Genomic DNA, 19414 nt, shown 5'->3' with positions numbered 1-19414 from the left:
CGCCAGGCACTATCAACTTAAGAAAAGGGTTGATTTTGTTGAGATTCAGCAGCGATTAACAGATGGAAATTTGACCCTTGAATATATTTTAATTTAATTCGTGTAGTAACCATAAACTCAGCTTCTTTTTGTATCCAGTCTTTTCCAAATCGATATTTTGTTTTATCCGCATTTTCAACCGATTTTTTAGAGCGTTGTCCGTCTGACATCCAAGTTACTGGAATTGAATAACTTTTTCTGAATATTTACCTTAATCGAAGAGAATTCGATCAGATATAACATGTTTTCTCTTTGCTGGTGCCCATTTTTGCTGCCACTTTACACAATAGCGAGTCAAGTACTTATAAAATTGTTAAATTAGAATCAAATGTCAAATTTCGAAATATCGTCTAATGTCCTGGAGTTTGATAGCGCGATATATAATTTAGTAAAGCCATCTATAGGAAAAATAATGGATTTCTGGTTACTAGACCTAATATAAACAGTCTGAGATGCGCCATGTTATTTTCAGGTACCTGAGAGAGACACCGGTCCCAATAAAGGACCTGCTAATGCTTTCGGTAACTTACGAATAGCCCAGAATCAGTTGGTGTCAAAGTTTGGTGGCGATTTCAATTCAAGCGATGACCACCGAATGGTTTCCAGCAGGAAACATTACCACGTGAGCGTGCAGGAACTGAGAATGCAGGTAAAATAAAAAATAATGATTATTCTCACTTCAATGAAGTGTTTATTAAAAAAATTATAGCCATAAATATATATCCTATCTATGGGTACTAGGTTTTATTATTATGAAATTACCGAAGTATATTTGTAGTTAGTTGTGTATGACGTATTTTGATCAGCGGTATCTATTGGGGAAAATGTGAAGCAAAAATGGAAACAACTGCTGAATAACATAACTTAACTGTTAAATTCCATGGGTTTGTTCTTAAACTACATAGAATAAAAGTTTTCTAGTTACCATTCAGTTCATAACACTGTTCAAATTTGCATTTCCGATATTCTTTAATTTTGTTATTTTATTTGAGCAAATCTGCTGCCAAAGGTGATGAAATAATCTTAGAAACTTGTGGCGATACTGCTTCATCATATCTAGTTTGATGTCAATGACAAACAATGGTCTGAAGGCCAAAAAATTTTATAACAAAATATATTGAATCGCCTAATGAATGACTTAATGGGTAGAAACTTACTACACATTTTGAAATTCTAGCTCAGCCACACGTTGCAAGAGCTGTGAAGGATGCAGTATCGCAGCTTCATACAAATATCTTCTGATTACCACTTCGTGAGATCGATATAGTATCGTTAGGCTCGTATTGGAAATGGTTTCGTAATGCCGAAAAAGGTATAAACCATAACATAGGTTGGTGATTGATCAAACCGAGATCTTTATTTGCTCACTGTTATGTCGTATTGCTAGAAATACAGCAAAAAATTGTAGAAAATGATGGAAAATATTTTAATTAATATATGCTGTTACAATTTGTTTCAATAAAGGCAGAAAATAATCCGAATTCTAATCTAGTCTGATACAATTACTATTTTTTCATATAATTTCTCTCAACTACTTATTGACAGATCAAACCATGTAGATATGACTCTTCTATGTCAGCCATTCCTTAACGGAATCTTGAAATCAGCAGAATAAGTTGGTTAATGAGAAATTCGTCTAAACTCACTAGTCTCCACCATAGCCATGCAGGGTTATCATAGTGTTGGTGTTAGTCGCCATGATTTGTAATAATTTGTACCGTGTCGTTTAATAAATATAAGGCGTTGTTCAATAAGATATAGCAGTTTATCTTCTTCAGTTCATTTTAACTGCTATTGACAACTGTTAGTGATGCTTCTCCGGGCTTTAACCACGTTATTTTTCATACATTTTTGACGTACATGATCCACTTTTTATCATTCATAATCATACGTTTCAAAAATTGTTTCATTGCGTATTTTTATATCTGGTCAATATTTTAATTTCATAGTTAATTAATTTTAATTTCGTACATAATTGTGACACTGGCCTTTACTTAAGCCCTTTTTGTCATAAACACTTTGTGGAAACTTTATTTTTAATACGCAATAACTTTTAATTCAGTAAATGAATGACAGTACCTTTATATCTGAAATATTATATGGACTGTGACCTTTCCAATGCGTCTTCATTTCTAGATATATGTGGTATACCCCGTTCTAGTGTAGAAATTTGAGAAAATAGTTTTTGAAAAAGGTTTAGGATTATGCCTCTAAGGGAATATTTCAAAATTTAATTTATTTTCGGAGATATAGCTGTTTAAGTGACATGGCATCTAAAAACTTAAATTGAAATGTATTTTATTTCGAAACTTTTTCCTGTCTTATAGCCAATTTTCGTATTTCATCTCGGAAGACCGATATATCTTTGAAGTCTATCCATGAATCAACCTATTGTTGTTATCTTCATAAGTACTCTGAAGGAGCAAGGTTTGGAGAATATGGTGGGTAGGATAGCACGTTCTATTTTAGTACTTATACCAAGTATATTTTCACCGGCTTTGCAACATGTTATCGACCGTTGTCATGCTGGCGAAAAACATTGTTGTACCTTTGCTGGTATTTCGGTCGTTTTTCGCGCAGTGCACGGTTCAAGCCTATCAATTATATTCGCTAGTGATCCCGTTGATGGTTTCCCCAATAAATGTCTTCACTTATTCGTCTTTAAATTGTCTTGGCTGTCCAGAACGCTATTTGTCTTCGGTGTCAAAATCGTCACTTCTGAAACGTTGAAATTAGTATGCGCATGCTGATTTCGATGGAGCATGATGGTCATTAGTTTCACACAGCATTTGATGACTTTTTTCTTTCGAGCCGCCTTTTTATACATAATGAAGGATAGTAGTAAAACTTCCCGAAAATGCAATTTACCAGGTAAAAATTCAAACATTTTCAACTGATTGAAAAATATGTCTTATCCAGAGTTCCATAAAATGACATACATTGAAAAGTGAAGCCTGTTAAAGATGCTTCAAAATGAAATTCGTTACAAATGTACCCGATGCTTTATAATACATAGTAACATTTGTTGTAAATCCTTTAAAATTAATTTATAGAGATGATAGTTTTTTTCGAGGCTGTTGACATAGTATGTCAGTTCTCCTGAACCGATTTACTTGAAATTTAGAGTGAATCTTCTCTATAGCATTTTCTATCGAATATAAATTGAGTGAATTTTTATTGTTAAAAAAATCGGAAATTCCTAGACTGGAATATTCTCTTCTGCTATCTATCAGGAGAACCTAAATAATGTTTTCATCACCGATTATTTTTACAAGATTGTTGTATTTAAGATAATAGGCAACTGAAATAAATGATAGATTTTTTTTCTTATATGAAAATATAATACTATGGGTGAAAAATCGCTGATATAGAGTGTGATAGATAATGAGGGACTTTGTCGACTATCTTTTGTACAAGGTACCTTTTTTGCAGCAATGTAGCAACAGTTCTTCTGACGATAATAGGTCGTCCGGTCACGCCAGCATGTCCGATACCGGAAATACGTCACCGAGGGGGTTGTGTACATCAGGAAGTGATAGACTGAACGCCGGTGTGCTTCAAAAGCCGATAAGGAACAAAATTGCGGCCCAACATAATCGTTCCAGGCATAGGGCTACTCCTGCCAGGGTAAGTTATTTTGTATGTTTCAGTATTCAAATAGTTTACCTTTAAGTTGCTAGATAGTATAAATAAACATAGTTATAATATAAGAACCTCCAAAAAATAAATATACATATTACAGTGCTTGCATCCATTCTAATTAGCGAAAACTAAATCAATCATTATTACCATTAAATGATTATTATCACAGTCACTAAATGAAATATTGACTATTCAAAACTTAGGTTTATAAAGTAAATAATCCAGAACATTAATACAAGGTTCAAAGAATAAAATGTTATATAGTCTATTCAAAGTTCTTTTATAGATGACGTATATCTAAATTTGTAACGTCAAAACGTCGCAATATTGCCGCATCAACTCTGAGTTTTAGTTCAGTTTGGCTTTGACGTATAGCAAAATTCTAATCCAAACAAAATAATTGAACATAAATATTATCAAATATAATTTATTTTAACATTATAGTACATCTAAAAATTGCAGTTAATTATACAGCCACATTGTTAAACAACTTAAATTTAATCTAAGTATTATTATAGGATTTCTGTTATACATTAACTATATTGACATGTAGAAAATCGCTTCAGTAAGTAATAATTGTTCTAACATATTCTAGAGATTATTATATCTCACTGTAGGTGTCTATTAATCAATTCGTATGGTAGTTTGCGTTTGAGCCTACGCACTTCATTGTCATCGTGCGCATTTAACTGTTTGGTTAGTGCATTGGGATGCACTAACAGTTTTTCAGGGTACTTCGCACTAACACTTCGAATCACACTTGTTATGGGTTGAATCACTTTGTTGGACACGTAATATGGGGCATCGACGATGATTCGTAACACTTTATTTTGGAACCTTTAAAGAATAGCTATGTTTGATTTGCTAGTAGTACTCCACAGTTCAATACCATAGGTCCAAATGGGCCTAAGTATTGACTTATACGTCCCATCAGCCAATGCATTTGGTTTAGTTTAAGCTAAAGCTGTTTGCGTTTTGTCACTATATGTTTTCTCTATGTTAAACGTCGGTCAAAATGTATTCCCAGATATTTAACGTTGTCTGCTTGAGGGAGATCATAATTATTCATTTTTACTGAGCGACAAGTTACAAAGGGTGAATGTCACATGGGTAGATTGGGTCGCCTTTGCTTTGATACGCTATGTTTTCAACCACAATTCAACTTTTTTAAGAAGTTGAAGGTTTATTGTGGTTGATATTGGATCCTCGTATGATGATAAAATCGCTGTAGCGTTAGTATATATCGCAACATTAGTGACTCTTGAGGTCGGTAGGTCAGCTGACCTTGTTAATAAAAACATATTGTGTATATGCCGGATGTTCATATTATTTTGTTCGTCCCCTGTGTTTCGACTTGCTATATATGTCTACACTTTTTTTATTGAAATAATTTTTTCCATAACGTTAGCCATAATAATAAGCAGACAAATCGAATCCATATCTCGAACTAGTGTTTTTTGCAGAACTTAATAAGTCCATACCATTGTAAGACAAATTTAATTTAAAAAAGGCGGGAATGTCGAAACGCCGGTCTCAGTTATGGACAAAGAAATCTTGGAGATCGAATAAAGACCTTTTTGCTACTGTTATGTTTACAGCCTCCTAAAAAAGTCCCTTTTTGATTTCCCAACAATTGAAAGGCGTATAATGGGACAGCATTTCCAATTCATCTATTCAGGCGGGTCTGTTGCTCGGTATTTTTGCTCTATTTGCTGTACAAATTTTGGTTTTGTGTTTACTTTTTATAGTCCATTGAATAACATTTTTCGGTATTTTTGTCGACGTTTATATTCACCAGTTTATTGAAATAACATTAAATAGAATTGCTATCTTTAGACAATACGAATATAACAATGCAATCACAACCTTTATCGAAGAGTGGCGTTAAGAGTTGAATAGTATTAAAATTGATATTGATAGGACCGTTTATTTTAAGATTCGTAAAAAGAAATACATTATTTTTCCAACAGATAGCTTTTATCGCATTGCATAAAAGTATTCAGTTCTCTTAACGAATATTTTATACACAGTCTGGCGTGTAAAGTCAAGGATTCAAGGCTCATCTGACCATCTGAGAGGGTTTATCCAGGCGGGTTTATTTGTTATAGGTGGAAATTAAAAAATGGGATAAAAAATAAAAATGGGACTGGACCTACAGTTTAACGTGGGCTCCGAACTACGGTCCTCAGCATTAAGCCTACCTACTGGCGAGTGACGAACTTGTCGGATTTTACACTCTTGCCTAGGACAATCACAAACATAAATTTACGACCATGCCCCAGCAGGAGTCGAACCCGCGGCTATCGCAACAGTAGGAGGACCGTCCTATCGCCTTTACCACTGCCTTTTCCATTTTGATTATATGTAGCCATGCAAAATTTTTCATTTTAACTCTGTATAATTCTATTTAGTTTTTTCATCCATCAGAACAAGTAACATATAATTATTATTTTTGTTATCACTATTTGCTGACATAATATCTGAGAAAGAATTTTAATTAAATTTATTATTGTGGATTTTTTGCCAATATTTAAAAAAGTCTAGCGATAGCTTCACATACACATGAATTGAATAACCCTTATAATTGGTACCCTTAAATAACATTTAAATAATATAATAATTCTTGCTTGCTACATTACCACATATATACTTAGTTCTTAGTTTTTTTGGTATTATATTGTCTGGTTATGACGCTGAAGGCAGACCTTCCTTTCTTTCAAAAGCATCTGCAATAAAACATTTGTTATAATTTTCAGTTTTCAAACCTCCATTTACTTCTACTCTATTCTATTTAAGATTCTAATGTGGGCTGAGCAACTGCTGATTCCAATATTTAACGTGTAGCCATATTTTCTTTTTTAATAGGTCAAGACAAATGATCTGTCAATATTCATATTTCATGTATTTCATGTCAGTTATCGATGTAGATTTTAATGAAATACTTTTGCTATTAAAATTACAATTAGGAATTGCATCTTATTTTCTTTGGGTCCATAATCATCTAACCTTCTTATTATGTTTTTGTATTTAAACAAATGCTATTTGCTATAATTATACTATTATAATTTTATTTATAAGTCCTCGGCCTGACACATAGATGGCTCTACTAGAATTAAATCCATATGTTTTTAGTTAGCTCTCAAAACCATCAAAAGATGCGTATATACATTTAACAGCTGCCGGATTATTAGTTTGTGAATTATTGCATTTTGAGTGAAACAATTTTTGTTATTGTGAAAAAAATGAACAGAACATCCCCATAATTGAACTCCGTATGTCCATATAGGTTTCAGCATTTGCTTATATAATAGCAATTTATTATGTACTGATAACTGTGATTTTCTTCCAATTAGCCAGTACATTTTTTTATATTTCAATTCCAGTTCTCTTCTTTTCTTCTTTATATGTTCCTTCCAGCGAACTGTTGCATTTAGATTCATTTCGAATTATTTAGCGTTGTTGCTAAATGGAATGATAGTATTACTTAATGTTATTGGTGCTTGTACGGTCTGTTTATAAATGAACTGCACATGTACAGATTTAGTTTAATTAATTCTTATTTTCCAAGCTTGTGTCCAATTATTTATATTGTCACTTGCCTGTTGTAATTTTCGTGAGGCTTCTTCACTCCCAAAATCTGCCACAGCTATAATCGCAGTATCATCAGCAAATGTAGCCAGAAATATATATGATCTTTTTCATTAATTAAAATAATATATGTCTCAATGTTAAAACATTTTAACATATCAAAATAACGAAAATAATTAGGCTTTGTATTATCAACTATTGACTTTTAAATCATATATTTATATATTTTATAGCATTAATGGTAAAACATCTTAAATATATCAACAGTTTAAAATATTTATTAAATAATTGTTGATAATTCATATCAGTCTCTTCTTAGGTGTTCCATCAATGCAAATTAGGTACCATATTTAATTACATTCTTTCTGCATATTTCCATTACATTTTTCGAGTATTCATATAATTTTTGTATTTTAGTTCATATTTGTCATCTAAAAAAAGCATAAAAGCAATAAATATAAATTGAAAAGCAATAAATATACCAGGATTATTTATCAAAATAATTATCTCTTTACCTAAGTTTATAAATAAAATTGTATTGTTCTTTTTTTATTCTAGTTTTCCTAAAACAGTAGCTGTCATTTTTGGTTATGGTATTTCCTGTCAGTAAATTTCTTTATTACAAGTTATTTTATGTAATATTCTGTAATCTCGTTCTTGCAGGTAGCTCATTTTTAATATGTCTCCTACTGCTTTTATAAACCTACAGCTTTCTGTTTTGTCTTGGGATTTTTTTATGGTATTTCATAACTCACCAAAAAATAATATTCTTTAAAATATTCATTTTGACTCCTAATGCACAATGGTAAAACAATGGTACATGGTCGTAAATGTATGTGTATGATTGTTTAATATTGTGATTGTCCTAGGCAAGAGTGTAAAACCCGACAAAGATAAAGATCCCAGCCACGCCAGTAACCAGGCTGGGTAAGTCCGGATGTCTTCTGGGATGACTTTTAAGTTGGTCAGTTGGTTAATACCGAGGGTCGTGGTTCGGAGCCAACGTTTAACTGTAGATCTAGTTCAGATAAACCACTATTAGGTAAAAGGAGACTTACTAATGAAAACTGAAACTTGGTTGGAATTAACACCAATAAAATTTACAGAAGAATCTTAATAATTTCAAATATTGTCTTTAGAACCAATTACTATCAATCCTGAAGAAATAACATTTTTTTTCAGCTGTTCTGTGTTCATCAGATACTAAATTAATTAAAATTCTTAAATTCAAAATGAATTGATTAATGTTTACATTGTGAATATGAAAGGGCTTGTTACGAAAATGTAAATAATGTAATGTAAACAAATAGGACAGGGGATTTTTGTTGTTCTTGAATTTATATTAGGATGACATTTGTTTTTCATGTCTGAATAATATCTTAGTTACACACTAATATGTTATCCCTACAACCATAATAGGTTGAATATAATTACCATAATTACCAAACTAACCATAACTCTTTAATAGTTTCCAAATTACAGGAATTACCAAATGTAATATAAAGTATTATACAACATTGTTAAAAATTAAATAAAACCCTTTGTTAATGTTTTAACTCCTTCACCGTTTTCTGTTTCGATTTAAAATTGCAGTTAAATATATCGTAATATATCTCCGAAAATAAAATATCCTTATTATTATTTCTTAAATGTTTAAATTTTGAAGATTAAAATAAAATAGAATTTTTCAAGTTTTTAGACTAGGATATCGTTTTAATAAGATTTTCTGTTATCTGCTTGAAATATATGTGATTAATGTATGTCATTTAATCATATATCTTTAGAACTACCAACTATATTGCTGTATTTGTATCTTAATATTGTTGGACCTTTTTGGTATACAATTAAAAATACATATTATCCTCATAAAAATAATTCTGACCTCGGAAATGTGGTTTGAAATATTCATATATTATTCTTCCGTCAGGTGCGATATCACTTAATAGGCATAAGTAAACCTTCAAGAATTCGATGTACCATTAATCTCTTATCTGAATTTGGTTGTAACCTTTAATAATAACCTTAGACTAGGTATATCTTAACATTTTAACTTGATTTTATCATTACTGTTATTTTATAACCACAATTATTGTTCTTGTGATATATTTATATACACTCCTTCCAATAAAACAGCCAATGGGCGTCATCAATACTGTCGAACATATTAAAATCCCTTGTAAACTCGGAACATATTTCTTTTTCAGTTTATTAATTATCATTACTTTAGTTGAAAAGAGACAGAATGAAGTCTGATGCTTTCCAATTGGTCCATAGTATTTTATAGTTCAAGTCCTTTAATAAAAATGCATTAGATGTACTCTTATGATAAAACAAATTACATTTTATAACGTTATTTTTGTTTGGTTATTTTATTTATATTAGTATTTTGTTGTCAAAGCCAAAATAAACGAAAACTGAAATTTGGTGCGTCAACGTTGCATTATACAATTTGATGAACTATTGACTAAGAATTAATGTTGTCATCAATATCAAAATGTTTTTTTCAATAAGAAAAAGACCCATATTCTTTAACTAAATACTTACAGTTGCACGTGCCGTGGTCAGGCTCCGGAGGTTTGGAGGACATCAAACTTGCTCTACAACAATTAACAATGCGTTCTCATACGTCCACCAGCACCTACTCCAGCGTGAGTGCCGGTTCCGAAAGCTCTGAACCAGCTATAAGAAGGCTCATGAGACATTCCTCACTGGAGACCATCAATACTAATATCACCAACGCTGATGAGTTTGTTTGGGTTGATTCACACAACAGGTAGGTAAATTTTAATCTTGAATAACAAAAATATGTATTTAACAGATCAATTGAAAAGTCCCCGGTTTGACACATAGATGGCGCTACGAGAACTAAATCCATGTTTTTTGAGTTAGCCTTATCCCTCAAAAGATGCGTGTATACTTTTGATAGCTGTCGGATCATTAGTTTTTGAATTATAACATTTTGAGTGAAATAACTTTTGTTATTGTGAAAAAAATGGATAAAAAGGAATTCCGCTTGTTGAGTAAAAACTTGGCTTGATTCCGAGTTTCCGGACACTGCTCCAGGGAAATCAACTATCAAGGATTGGTATGCTAAGTTTAGACGTGGTGAAATGAGCACCGAAGACAGTAAACGCAGTGGACACCCAAAAGAGGTTGTTACTGAAACATTTAAAAAATCCACAAAATGATTTTGAATAACCGTAAATTGAAATTGAATGAAATAGCAAAGTGGGTGCCGTGTGAGCTCACCTGTGGTCAAAAACAACGACGAGTTGATGATTCGGAGCAGTGTTTGAAGATTATCAAGCGTAATAAACCCGAGTTTTGCGTCGATATGTGACAATGGATGAAACATGGCTTCATCATTTCACTCCGAAGTCCAATCGACAGTCATCCGAGTGGACTGCACATGATGAACCCGCTCTAAAGCGTGGGAAAACGCAACAGTCGGCTGACAACAGCTTCCTCATCCACCGTATTCTTCAGATCTGGCCCCTAGCGAGATCTCCCTGTTCTCAGATCTCAAAAGTATGCTTGCTGGGAAGAAATTTTCGTCGAATGAAACAAAATAATTTTGCCAAAAAAATGTGTTTTACTATGGTAGGCCGTGGACTTTTCAGTTGATCTGTTATTAACGTTGTAATGAATACCATTGACATAAACTTGTCTGGTATCTTTTTAACACATGGCCTGAAAAGTCCCGGGCCTAACACATTCACCACTTTATCAGTTAGAACTAACCTTCAAAATAATGTTAAAATTTCATGACATTCTACTCATAAGTTTGTGAGTTATTGTGCTAAGAATGACATTACTTTTGTTAATTTCAAGACAATGGAACAAAAACAAATTCGTGTTTCAATTTTACACTGCCTCTTGGGAAAAATACCGTTCAAGTGTAATATACTAGTTTAGATATGATATTAAATAAGTTTAGTACTATTGCTCTGTTATACTTGATTAATATATAAGTATAACAAGTGCAGTATAAATATATCAGTATATATTTCTCAAATTACAGCTGAATTAGTCCAATTCCTTGAATAATGTTTCCAACTTAATGCACCATCAGATGGATAGGGTATAATGGGAATTTTAAGTTCAATTCAATTGAGCTAACCGACATTTTATTGCACTAACGAAGATGGTGCAGATACAACAAAATGTAACGTAGTACTGTATTTATTTCTGTTGCCAAAATTGTTAACCATGTACGTAAATATTTAGATTTTATTCAACCTAGTTTAGAAAACATTTTAATTTCGATACGAAATAATAGCCCAATTGTTATGCAAGTTTATAACGGGGCAAGCCATCAATATTTGTTGTTGCGGTACACTAAGTTAATTAACCCAGCTGATATTCGATACTGTTGCATAGTAAATCTAATACGAAATTAAATATATTAATTATTTTTGGTTTATGGCTTAGTTTTTGTAATAACTTCAGCAATTTTATATTTTATCTATATATCTACATTATAAAAATTAATCCATATTATGGTCATACCGTAATTTGAAAACGATATTATTTATTGATAACAGAATAATAAAACCATATCACTTAATTTATCTGTAACATAGTTAAGGCTATATATATATATATATATATATATATATATATATATATATATATATAAGCACCGTGTGAAAAGCACATTACCAAATTCTTTTCTTTCAAATTTCCTGTAACATATATTAACGAGAAAAAATGTATATGCAAATTTATACGAAACCATACAGTTAATAAATATGCATAAAATTTAAAATAATTCAAAAGAAATGATGTAGATGTCATTAGCATCAAGCCATTGTACAGGAATATTTTGATTTAAGCTATTTATATGTATGGCTTTATTTGATAAATGCTTGGAATATATTATGTTATATTATTAAAAGTAAATTTTATGAGTTTCCTTAATGAACTGTTAAATATGTCGCCTGGTTTTTTTAATCTATCTCATTTTGATAAAATATTATTTCACTTATATTTTGGTAAAATATTCTGACGTTAATGTTGATGATAAAGTTTTCATCCAAATTAAAAAACTGAATAGAAATATTTTGCAGGAATGCTCTATATACTATTACTTCTCAAACGTGCCATAGTATAGCTTTATTGAATAAGTATTATTATAAATATGGGATTTAAAACAATGATTTTTCCCAACTTATTATTATAAAATAAATTTCTGACGAAAATTCGAGGTTTCATTTGCATAAATAATTAATTAACTCTTTTATGTATTTTTGCCTTCGCATTTTGCACAAAGAACATTTTGCACAAAGAACATTCGCCAATTCAGACCTAAACAATCCGTGCCCAGCTCGAATAAAATTAACATTTGTAGCTCAAGAACAACACTTACATCCTAAACATACGAGAGAACCAAATAACAAGAAAAACAATTTCACATTTTATTAGAAAAATGTTTGTACAGCCGCATATAAGTTATTAAATAAAAATATATATATTAACACTAGTTTTTTAAAGCAATTAAATAAAAAAAACTACTCGTCGACTCTATAAATCTAAATAAAACTAATTTTACCGTTGATTTGTTCTGTAAAATCGCGCGTTTGGACGTCAAAGACCAAAACCAAAAAATTAAAAATTGATTTCCCTTTCCTCTTTGCCAATTTCAAAGTTTTCCAACGTTAAAAGGGTGCATTTCAGCCCCCAGGGCGTTCAGAGTCAATGTGGAAATCGCATCAACTTTCGTAGTTTATTTATTTTCCCGTTAAAACAAAAAATAATGCCATTTTTGATTGCTAGATTATTGTTGTGATGTATTTAAAGCTGATAAATAAAACTGACAACTAATTATTTTATTCATTTTAAATATAAACATAAAACTTGTAATATTTGTAATAATTAATGCAACAAAAATTATGTTACTATATATGAAAAAAAATTGAACAAGGTATCTGATGGTATATAGGTTGAAACGTAGTTTGTTAAACTATCAGATTTGTTTTAAAATCGAAGTGGATTTTCCTTCTCATTTTACCCTGGTTAAAAAAAGACAGAATACCGTCTAATGCATCGGAACATTTAACCGAATCAATCTAATAAAATTCGATTTGCATTGGTGCTTGTCGGCCCTGTTGTCAAATGATTGTTGTTGTTGATGTCAAGATTCTTGGAAGTCAAAGTTGATGCGGCAACATTGCGACGTGATTACGTCATAAATTTTGATGCTGTGCATTGGCTGCTTTATCGAATGGACTATAATATCTATGATATTATTCAATTCCTTCCGGTCCTTTTCTTTTTTCTTTCATTGATATGCTAAGTTTGGATGTGGTGAAATGAGCACCGAATACGGTGAACGCAGTGGACGCCCAAAAGAGGTTGTTATCGACGAAAAGATTTAAAAAATCCGCAAATTGAAACTGAATGAAATAACAGACACTCTAAAGGTATCAACTGAACATGTATCGTATCACCCACGAATATTTGGGTATGAGAAATCTCTGTGCAAAGTGGGTGCCGTGCGACCCCACTTTTGACCAAAAACAACGACGAGTTGACGATTCGGAGACGAAACCCGTGTTTTTGCGTCGATATGTGACAATGGATGAAACATGGCTCCATCATTCCACTCCGAAGTCCAATCGACAATCATCTGAGTGAACTGCACATGATGAACATGCTCCAAAGCGTGGGAAAACGCAACAGTCGGCTGGCAAGTTTATGGCGGAATGGAATGGAATAATTTTCAATGACTACCTTGAAAAAGGAAAGACCATCAACAGCGACTATTACATTTGAATTATTTGAAGGAAAAGAAAGTGCTGCTTCCGTGTCAAAAATCCATGAATTGGGCTTCGAATTGCTTCCTTATCCACCGTATTCTCCAGATCTGGCCCTCAGCGTCTACTTCCTGTTCTCAAATTTCTAATGTTTTCTCAAAAACAATTCGCGCTGGGAAGAAATTTTGGTCGAATGAAGAGGTGATTGACGAAACCGAGGCCTATTTTGAAACAAAGAACAAATCGTACTACAAAAAGTTGGAGGGTCGCTATAATCAGTTTATCACTTTTGAAGGGAATTGTGTTGAATAAAAAAAAACTAATTTTGCCAAAAAATGTGTTTTACTATAGTAGTCCGGGGACTTTTCAATTGACCTGTTATTCATGTAGTCTTTATCTTTAATCTACATTTCTCACCGAAGATATATATTTCAAAAATTCACAAAGCAAGGTAAGAACATATTTTTTTAACCTAAATTTTTAAATAAATCATTCCTTGCTTATTTATTCCACTCTGAAATATTACCCTTGGAGATAGTTCATCTTTAATTTTCTTACTATGGTCGTCCTTTATCAACCCACCAACAAATGTGGAAATAAAATTCTATGAAGCTATTTTAGAATTGTTAAAATTTACACGTTTATTACCTGCAATATTCGGTTAGTGTTTTGTTAAGAAATGAATTTGCTAAAGAGACCTGAAATGAATCAGAAGTAAATACCACTAAAATTTTACAGAAAAATCTTAACCTGTAGAATTGTCTTTAGTACAATGATATGATATACTATGTCTCCAGAACCATATCTATAGCTCTTTTCTGTTCACCAGATATCAAATTAAATCAAAAGCTGATTTCGAATTCCAAATATCTTCTAAAAAGAGAGAACAGACGGTTCATGTTACTCCTGAATATTGTTAATCTATGTTGGGATGAAATCTCAGCATATGTCTGATTTTTCTTACACAGCTGTATATACCTTTTGATAAAGCAGACATATTAATTGTTCTCTCTTAAATTAACGTTCTCTTAAACTTACCATAACTCTTTAATAGTTCCAACAATATGGGAATAATCGAAAATAACACAAAATCTGAAATAACACTGCTTAAAATTAAATGTATTCGTTTAATAATGTTTTAATACACTCAATTTCCTTTTTATTATCGATTCAAATATAATATTCAGGAATTTGTCTTTTGATTCGAAATTGGTTGCCAACATTTTGCGGTACAGTGCTACCACGGTTGAACAATCTGATGATATCTCAAGCTTTTCTAGTATTCATTCTATCTCTAGAAATAAAAATGTATTCGCCGGAATGTAGTAGATCACTTACTGAAGTAGTAGTACCTGTACAACTTATAATCTAAATCTTATTCTAGATACTATTCTAACTTATTGTAGATATTATTAAATCTCACTCTATGTGTCTATTAATCAGTTCGTATGTTAGTTTGCGTTCGAGCCTACGCACTTCACTGTCATCGCGCACATTTAACTGTTTGGCGAGTGCTTTGGGATGCATTAATAGTCTTTCAGAGTACTTCGCACTAACACTCCAAGTCACACTCGTTATGGGTTCTATGGGAATATCGCGCTGAATCAGTTTGTCGGACACGTAATATGACATCGACGATGATTCGCAACACTTTACTCTGGAACCTTTAGAGGATATCTATGTTAGATTTGCTAGTAGTAGTTACACTTCAATACTATAGGTCCAAATGGGCCTAAATATAGACTTATAAAGCAAAACATTGTTATCTAATGATAATTTCGATTTACTTATATCAGCTAGTATATTTGGTTTAGTTTAAGCCTAAGCTGTTTGCGCTTTGTAACTATATATTTTTTCCATTTCAAGCGTCGATCGAAATGCATTCCCAGATATTTAATGTGGTCTGCTTGCGGAAGTTCATGATTATTCAATTTTCTGAAGGTTATTACTTGTTCTTCTACAATGGGTGAATGTTACATGGGTAGATTTTGTCTCATTTTCTTTGATACGCCAAGTTTTCTATCACAACTCGACTTTGTTAAGATAAAGTTAGAGGTTTCTTGTGGCTGATACTGATCCTCGTGTGATGATAAATGCTCGTGTGATGGATGCTGTATCGTTAGCATATGTTGCAACAGTAGTGTTTCGTAGCAAAGTCGGTAGGTCAACTGTATACAATAGATATAACAATGGGCCAAGAACAGTGCCCTATGGAACACCCACATGTATTGGGTGTAGGTCAGTGCATTCGTCACCCTGTTTGACAATAAAATGCCTGTCTGTGAAGTACGATTTCAGAAATTGAAAGTGCGCATGGGGCAAAAGCTTTTTCAGTTTTACATGCACTCCAGTATGCCACACCTTGTCCACGGTCTGAGAAATATCGAGAAATGTAGCGGAGCAACATTTTTTATCGTTTAGTTTTTGTTAATTTGGTTGACTAATCTATGTATTTGTTCTATTCCGTGTTTATTACGGAAACCAAATTGATGGTCTGGAATAATAATTCTCTCCAATGCGATTATTTTGAGTCCCTTAATTTATAATTTTTCGAATAGTTTAGACAGGTAACAGGTTTATAGGATGAAAAGAGGAAACATCTTCTGATTTTTTCTCAGGTTTAAGAATCATAATGATTTGAGCCACTTTCCTAGTGCAATTTTCTAGTGCAATTCCAATTTCCATTCCTTCCTAATGCAATTTCCAAGTGCCAGTAATGTAATTAAGACTTAGCATAGCATCAATTTTGATTCTTCCAGTTATTAGGTCAAAACCAGGAGTTTTTTTAGAATTGATTTCTTTATGTATTGTTTGTTTTACTTCCTTAACAGTGCATTTCTCATGTGGCAGTTCCATATGAAAAGGAGTGTTAAGAATGTCAACTGTGTTATTTTCTTCTGTTGCGGATGTTTCAGACAGGTATGGATTAAATACGGTCTTTTTAAATGTTTAGAGAAAACTTCCCTTTATCTTCATCATTCTTAGCCCAGGCATTGTTGTCAATTTTAATAGTTTATGTTGTTGAGGTTTTTCATTTTTTTTGTTACTTTCCAGAGAGAATATTCCGTTAAATAAGTTGGCGTTAAGTTTTCTAACTAGTTTCGAATTCCTTGATTTTGTTCGTTATTTATTAGATCTTTCAGCTCTTTTGTGACCTTAATCACTATCCTAAAGTTGTTTTTATTAATTATATCTTACGTTAAATATGTAAAAACTTGAATGTATATAATGCATTGTTGCTAATGTGTCGTAAAAAATGAAATAATTAAAAACATATTGGTATTAATTTGGATCTACGTAAAGTTTTCTTTAAAAGTTCACTTATTCCGCAGCTAACGCTAGAAAACGGAGGGGACTAGGGGCGAAACTTGGATGGCGTTAAGGGGAATAAAAATCTGGAGATTCGAATTTTCAGGGACTTTGTTTTCAAAGTATCTTGACGCCAATTTGGCGCGGACGAAATGTTAAATTGAATTTTCGTGCTCGTTAAAATCTATCGACTGGCACGAAGATAAGCTGCGTAAATTATCCGAGTTTTATAAGTTTTATATGATGATGTATATCCTGCTGACGATTACATTAGCAAATTAATTAACACGTAACAAGTTTTGATTGATTCATTTTTATATATTGTGTTTTCGGTAATAAATTTACATTTTTTATATTTAAACCGGCTTTGTTAGCCCAAGTATGTTTCATTTTGATCGATGGCCCTTTCTAGTTTTTTTTTCGGTTGCTAAAGCCGTTATTCCATCAGTTTCAGTTTTTCCTGGAAAAGATATGAACAAGCACAAGTAATTTTCGTAAGTTTCTTTTGACGTCTGGTTTAACACTTCGTATTCACTCAAGCTTTATAAATAAAAATATTTTCCGACATTTCACATTAGATATGATTAGTACAATCTTAATTTACAAATTTATTTATTAATGCTGTTCTGGACATAAACAAAGCGAGTACGGGATTAATACATCAGCATATATTTTCCAAATTAAAATAAATTTAAACTACTTAAGCTAAAGTAAAGACTACGCTTATAGACTGTGCAAATTTGTACGGTTTGGTTCGTTTCAATCTTCTGATTTCCTGAGTGTTGTCTAGTAGTTGTATTGTTTCCACGGTGCTCTGATCTCAAATCCTTATTTCATGTGTTAAGGCGAAGTCTTGAACCATTTTGTATATCCATTTGATTTCTATCATGGAGAGAAAAATCCTAATACCAACACAGCGGTTTGGGTTTATTAACAAGCATTCAACAATTGACCAGGTCCAGAGAATAACAGATGTTATTGAAAAGCTACGAAAGTAACAAACTATGCTCAGTTATATTCTTAGATGTAGCACAAGCCTTCGATAAGGTCTGGCATGAAGGCCTTGTTCATAAATTACAGAAAATGCTACCAAAACAACACACCGAACTATTAAAATCGTATATTACAACCAGAATGTTTAGAGTCAATCAAGAATAAGCTTACTACACACTAAAAGAAGCTAAAGCAGGTGTATCACAAGGAAGTGTACTGGGCCCAATGTTTTATCTACTCTACACTTATGATTTACCACAAATGGAGATATCTATGGATAAATTTGCTGATGATACTGCGAGCTCTCGAAGAAAATAGTAAAGAAGCATCACGAAAATTACAAAAGGCAAGTGACAACATAAATAATTGGACACAAGCTTGGAAAATAAGAATAAATGAAAGTAAATATGTACACGTGCATTTCACCTATAAACAGAACATACAAGCACCAATAACATTAAGCAATACTATCATTCCATATAGCAACAACGCTAAATATCTTGGACTGAAACTTGATGCAAAATTTCGCTGGAAGGAACATATAAAGAAGAAAAGAGAAGAACTGGAATTGAAATATAGGAAAATGTACTGGCTAATTGGAAAAAAATCACAATTATCAGTACATAATAAATTGCTATTATGTAAGCAAATATTAAAACCTAAATGGACATACAGAGTTCAATTATGGGGATGTTCTGCAAAGAGTAACATAAATAAAATACATCATTTTTTGGACAAAGTCCTGAGAGGTATTGTGGGCGCACCCAAATACTATAGGAATGATTACCTACATCGATACCTTCAGATACCCACAGTCAGTCAAGAAATCAAGAGAATTGCAGGGGGGCATGAGGGAAGACTGAGAATATTGAAGTATTGCAGCTTTTGGATACCACTAGAACAGGACACAGACAAAGAATCAAACCATCTGATCTTGTGAAGTGTTGTGTAGTGAGGTGCATATAATAAAAAATACAGCAGTGACATGTATAAACATTATTTCACCAGGGATTGAGATAGGGCCCATTGGTCCTTCTAGTTATATACCTAGATTTAAGTTATCATAAAGACAAATTGTAAGTTAGACG

General features: G+C 32.2%; 1 protein-coding gene across 3 annotated transcripts in view; it reads left to right on the top strand.

Moving 5' to 3' along the window:
* LOC143205143 (ankyrin repeat and BTB/POZ domain-containing protein 2) overlaps positions 1–19414 on the top strand; it is a 99136-nt gene that overhangs the window by 31976 nt on the left and 47746 nt on the right. For all 3 annotated transcript variants that reach the window (XR_013007768.1, XM_076418235.1, XM_076418234.1), the window contains exons 4-6: positions 512–688; positions 3472–3666; positions 9816–10042. Coding sequence is in view for 2 of the 3 variants with exons in the window: in XM_076418235.1 (XP_076274350.1) it covers positions 512–688; positions 3472–3666; positions 9816–10042 (599 nt within the window). In the remaining variant the exon portion in view is untranslated. The remainder of the gene's footprint in view (positions 1–511; positions 689–3471; positions 3667–9815; positions 10043–19414) is intronic.

Source organism: Rhynchophorus ferrugineus, unplaced genomic scaffold (genome assembly GCF_030347505.1).
Source record: "Rhynchophorus ferrugineus isolate W39M unplaced genomic scaffold, kcgeb_rfMv2 rfM11, whole genome shotgun sequence".
Lineage (NCBI taxonomy): Eukaryota > Metazoa > Arthropoda > Insecta > Coleoptera > Curculionidae > Rhynchophorus > Rhynchophorus ferrugineus.
Note: the sequence above shows the minus strand (reverse complement) of the source record. Positions and strands in the feature narration are given on the sequence as shown.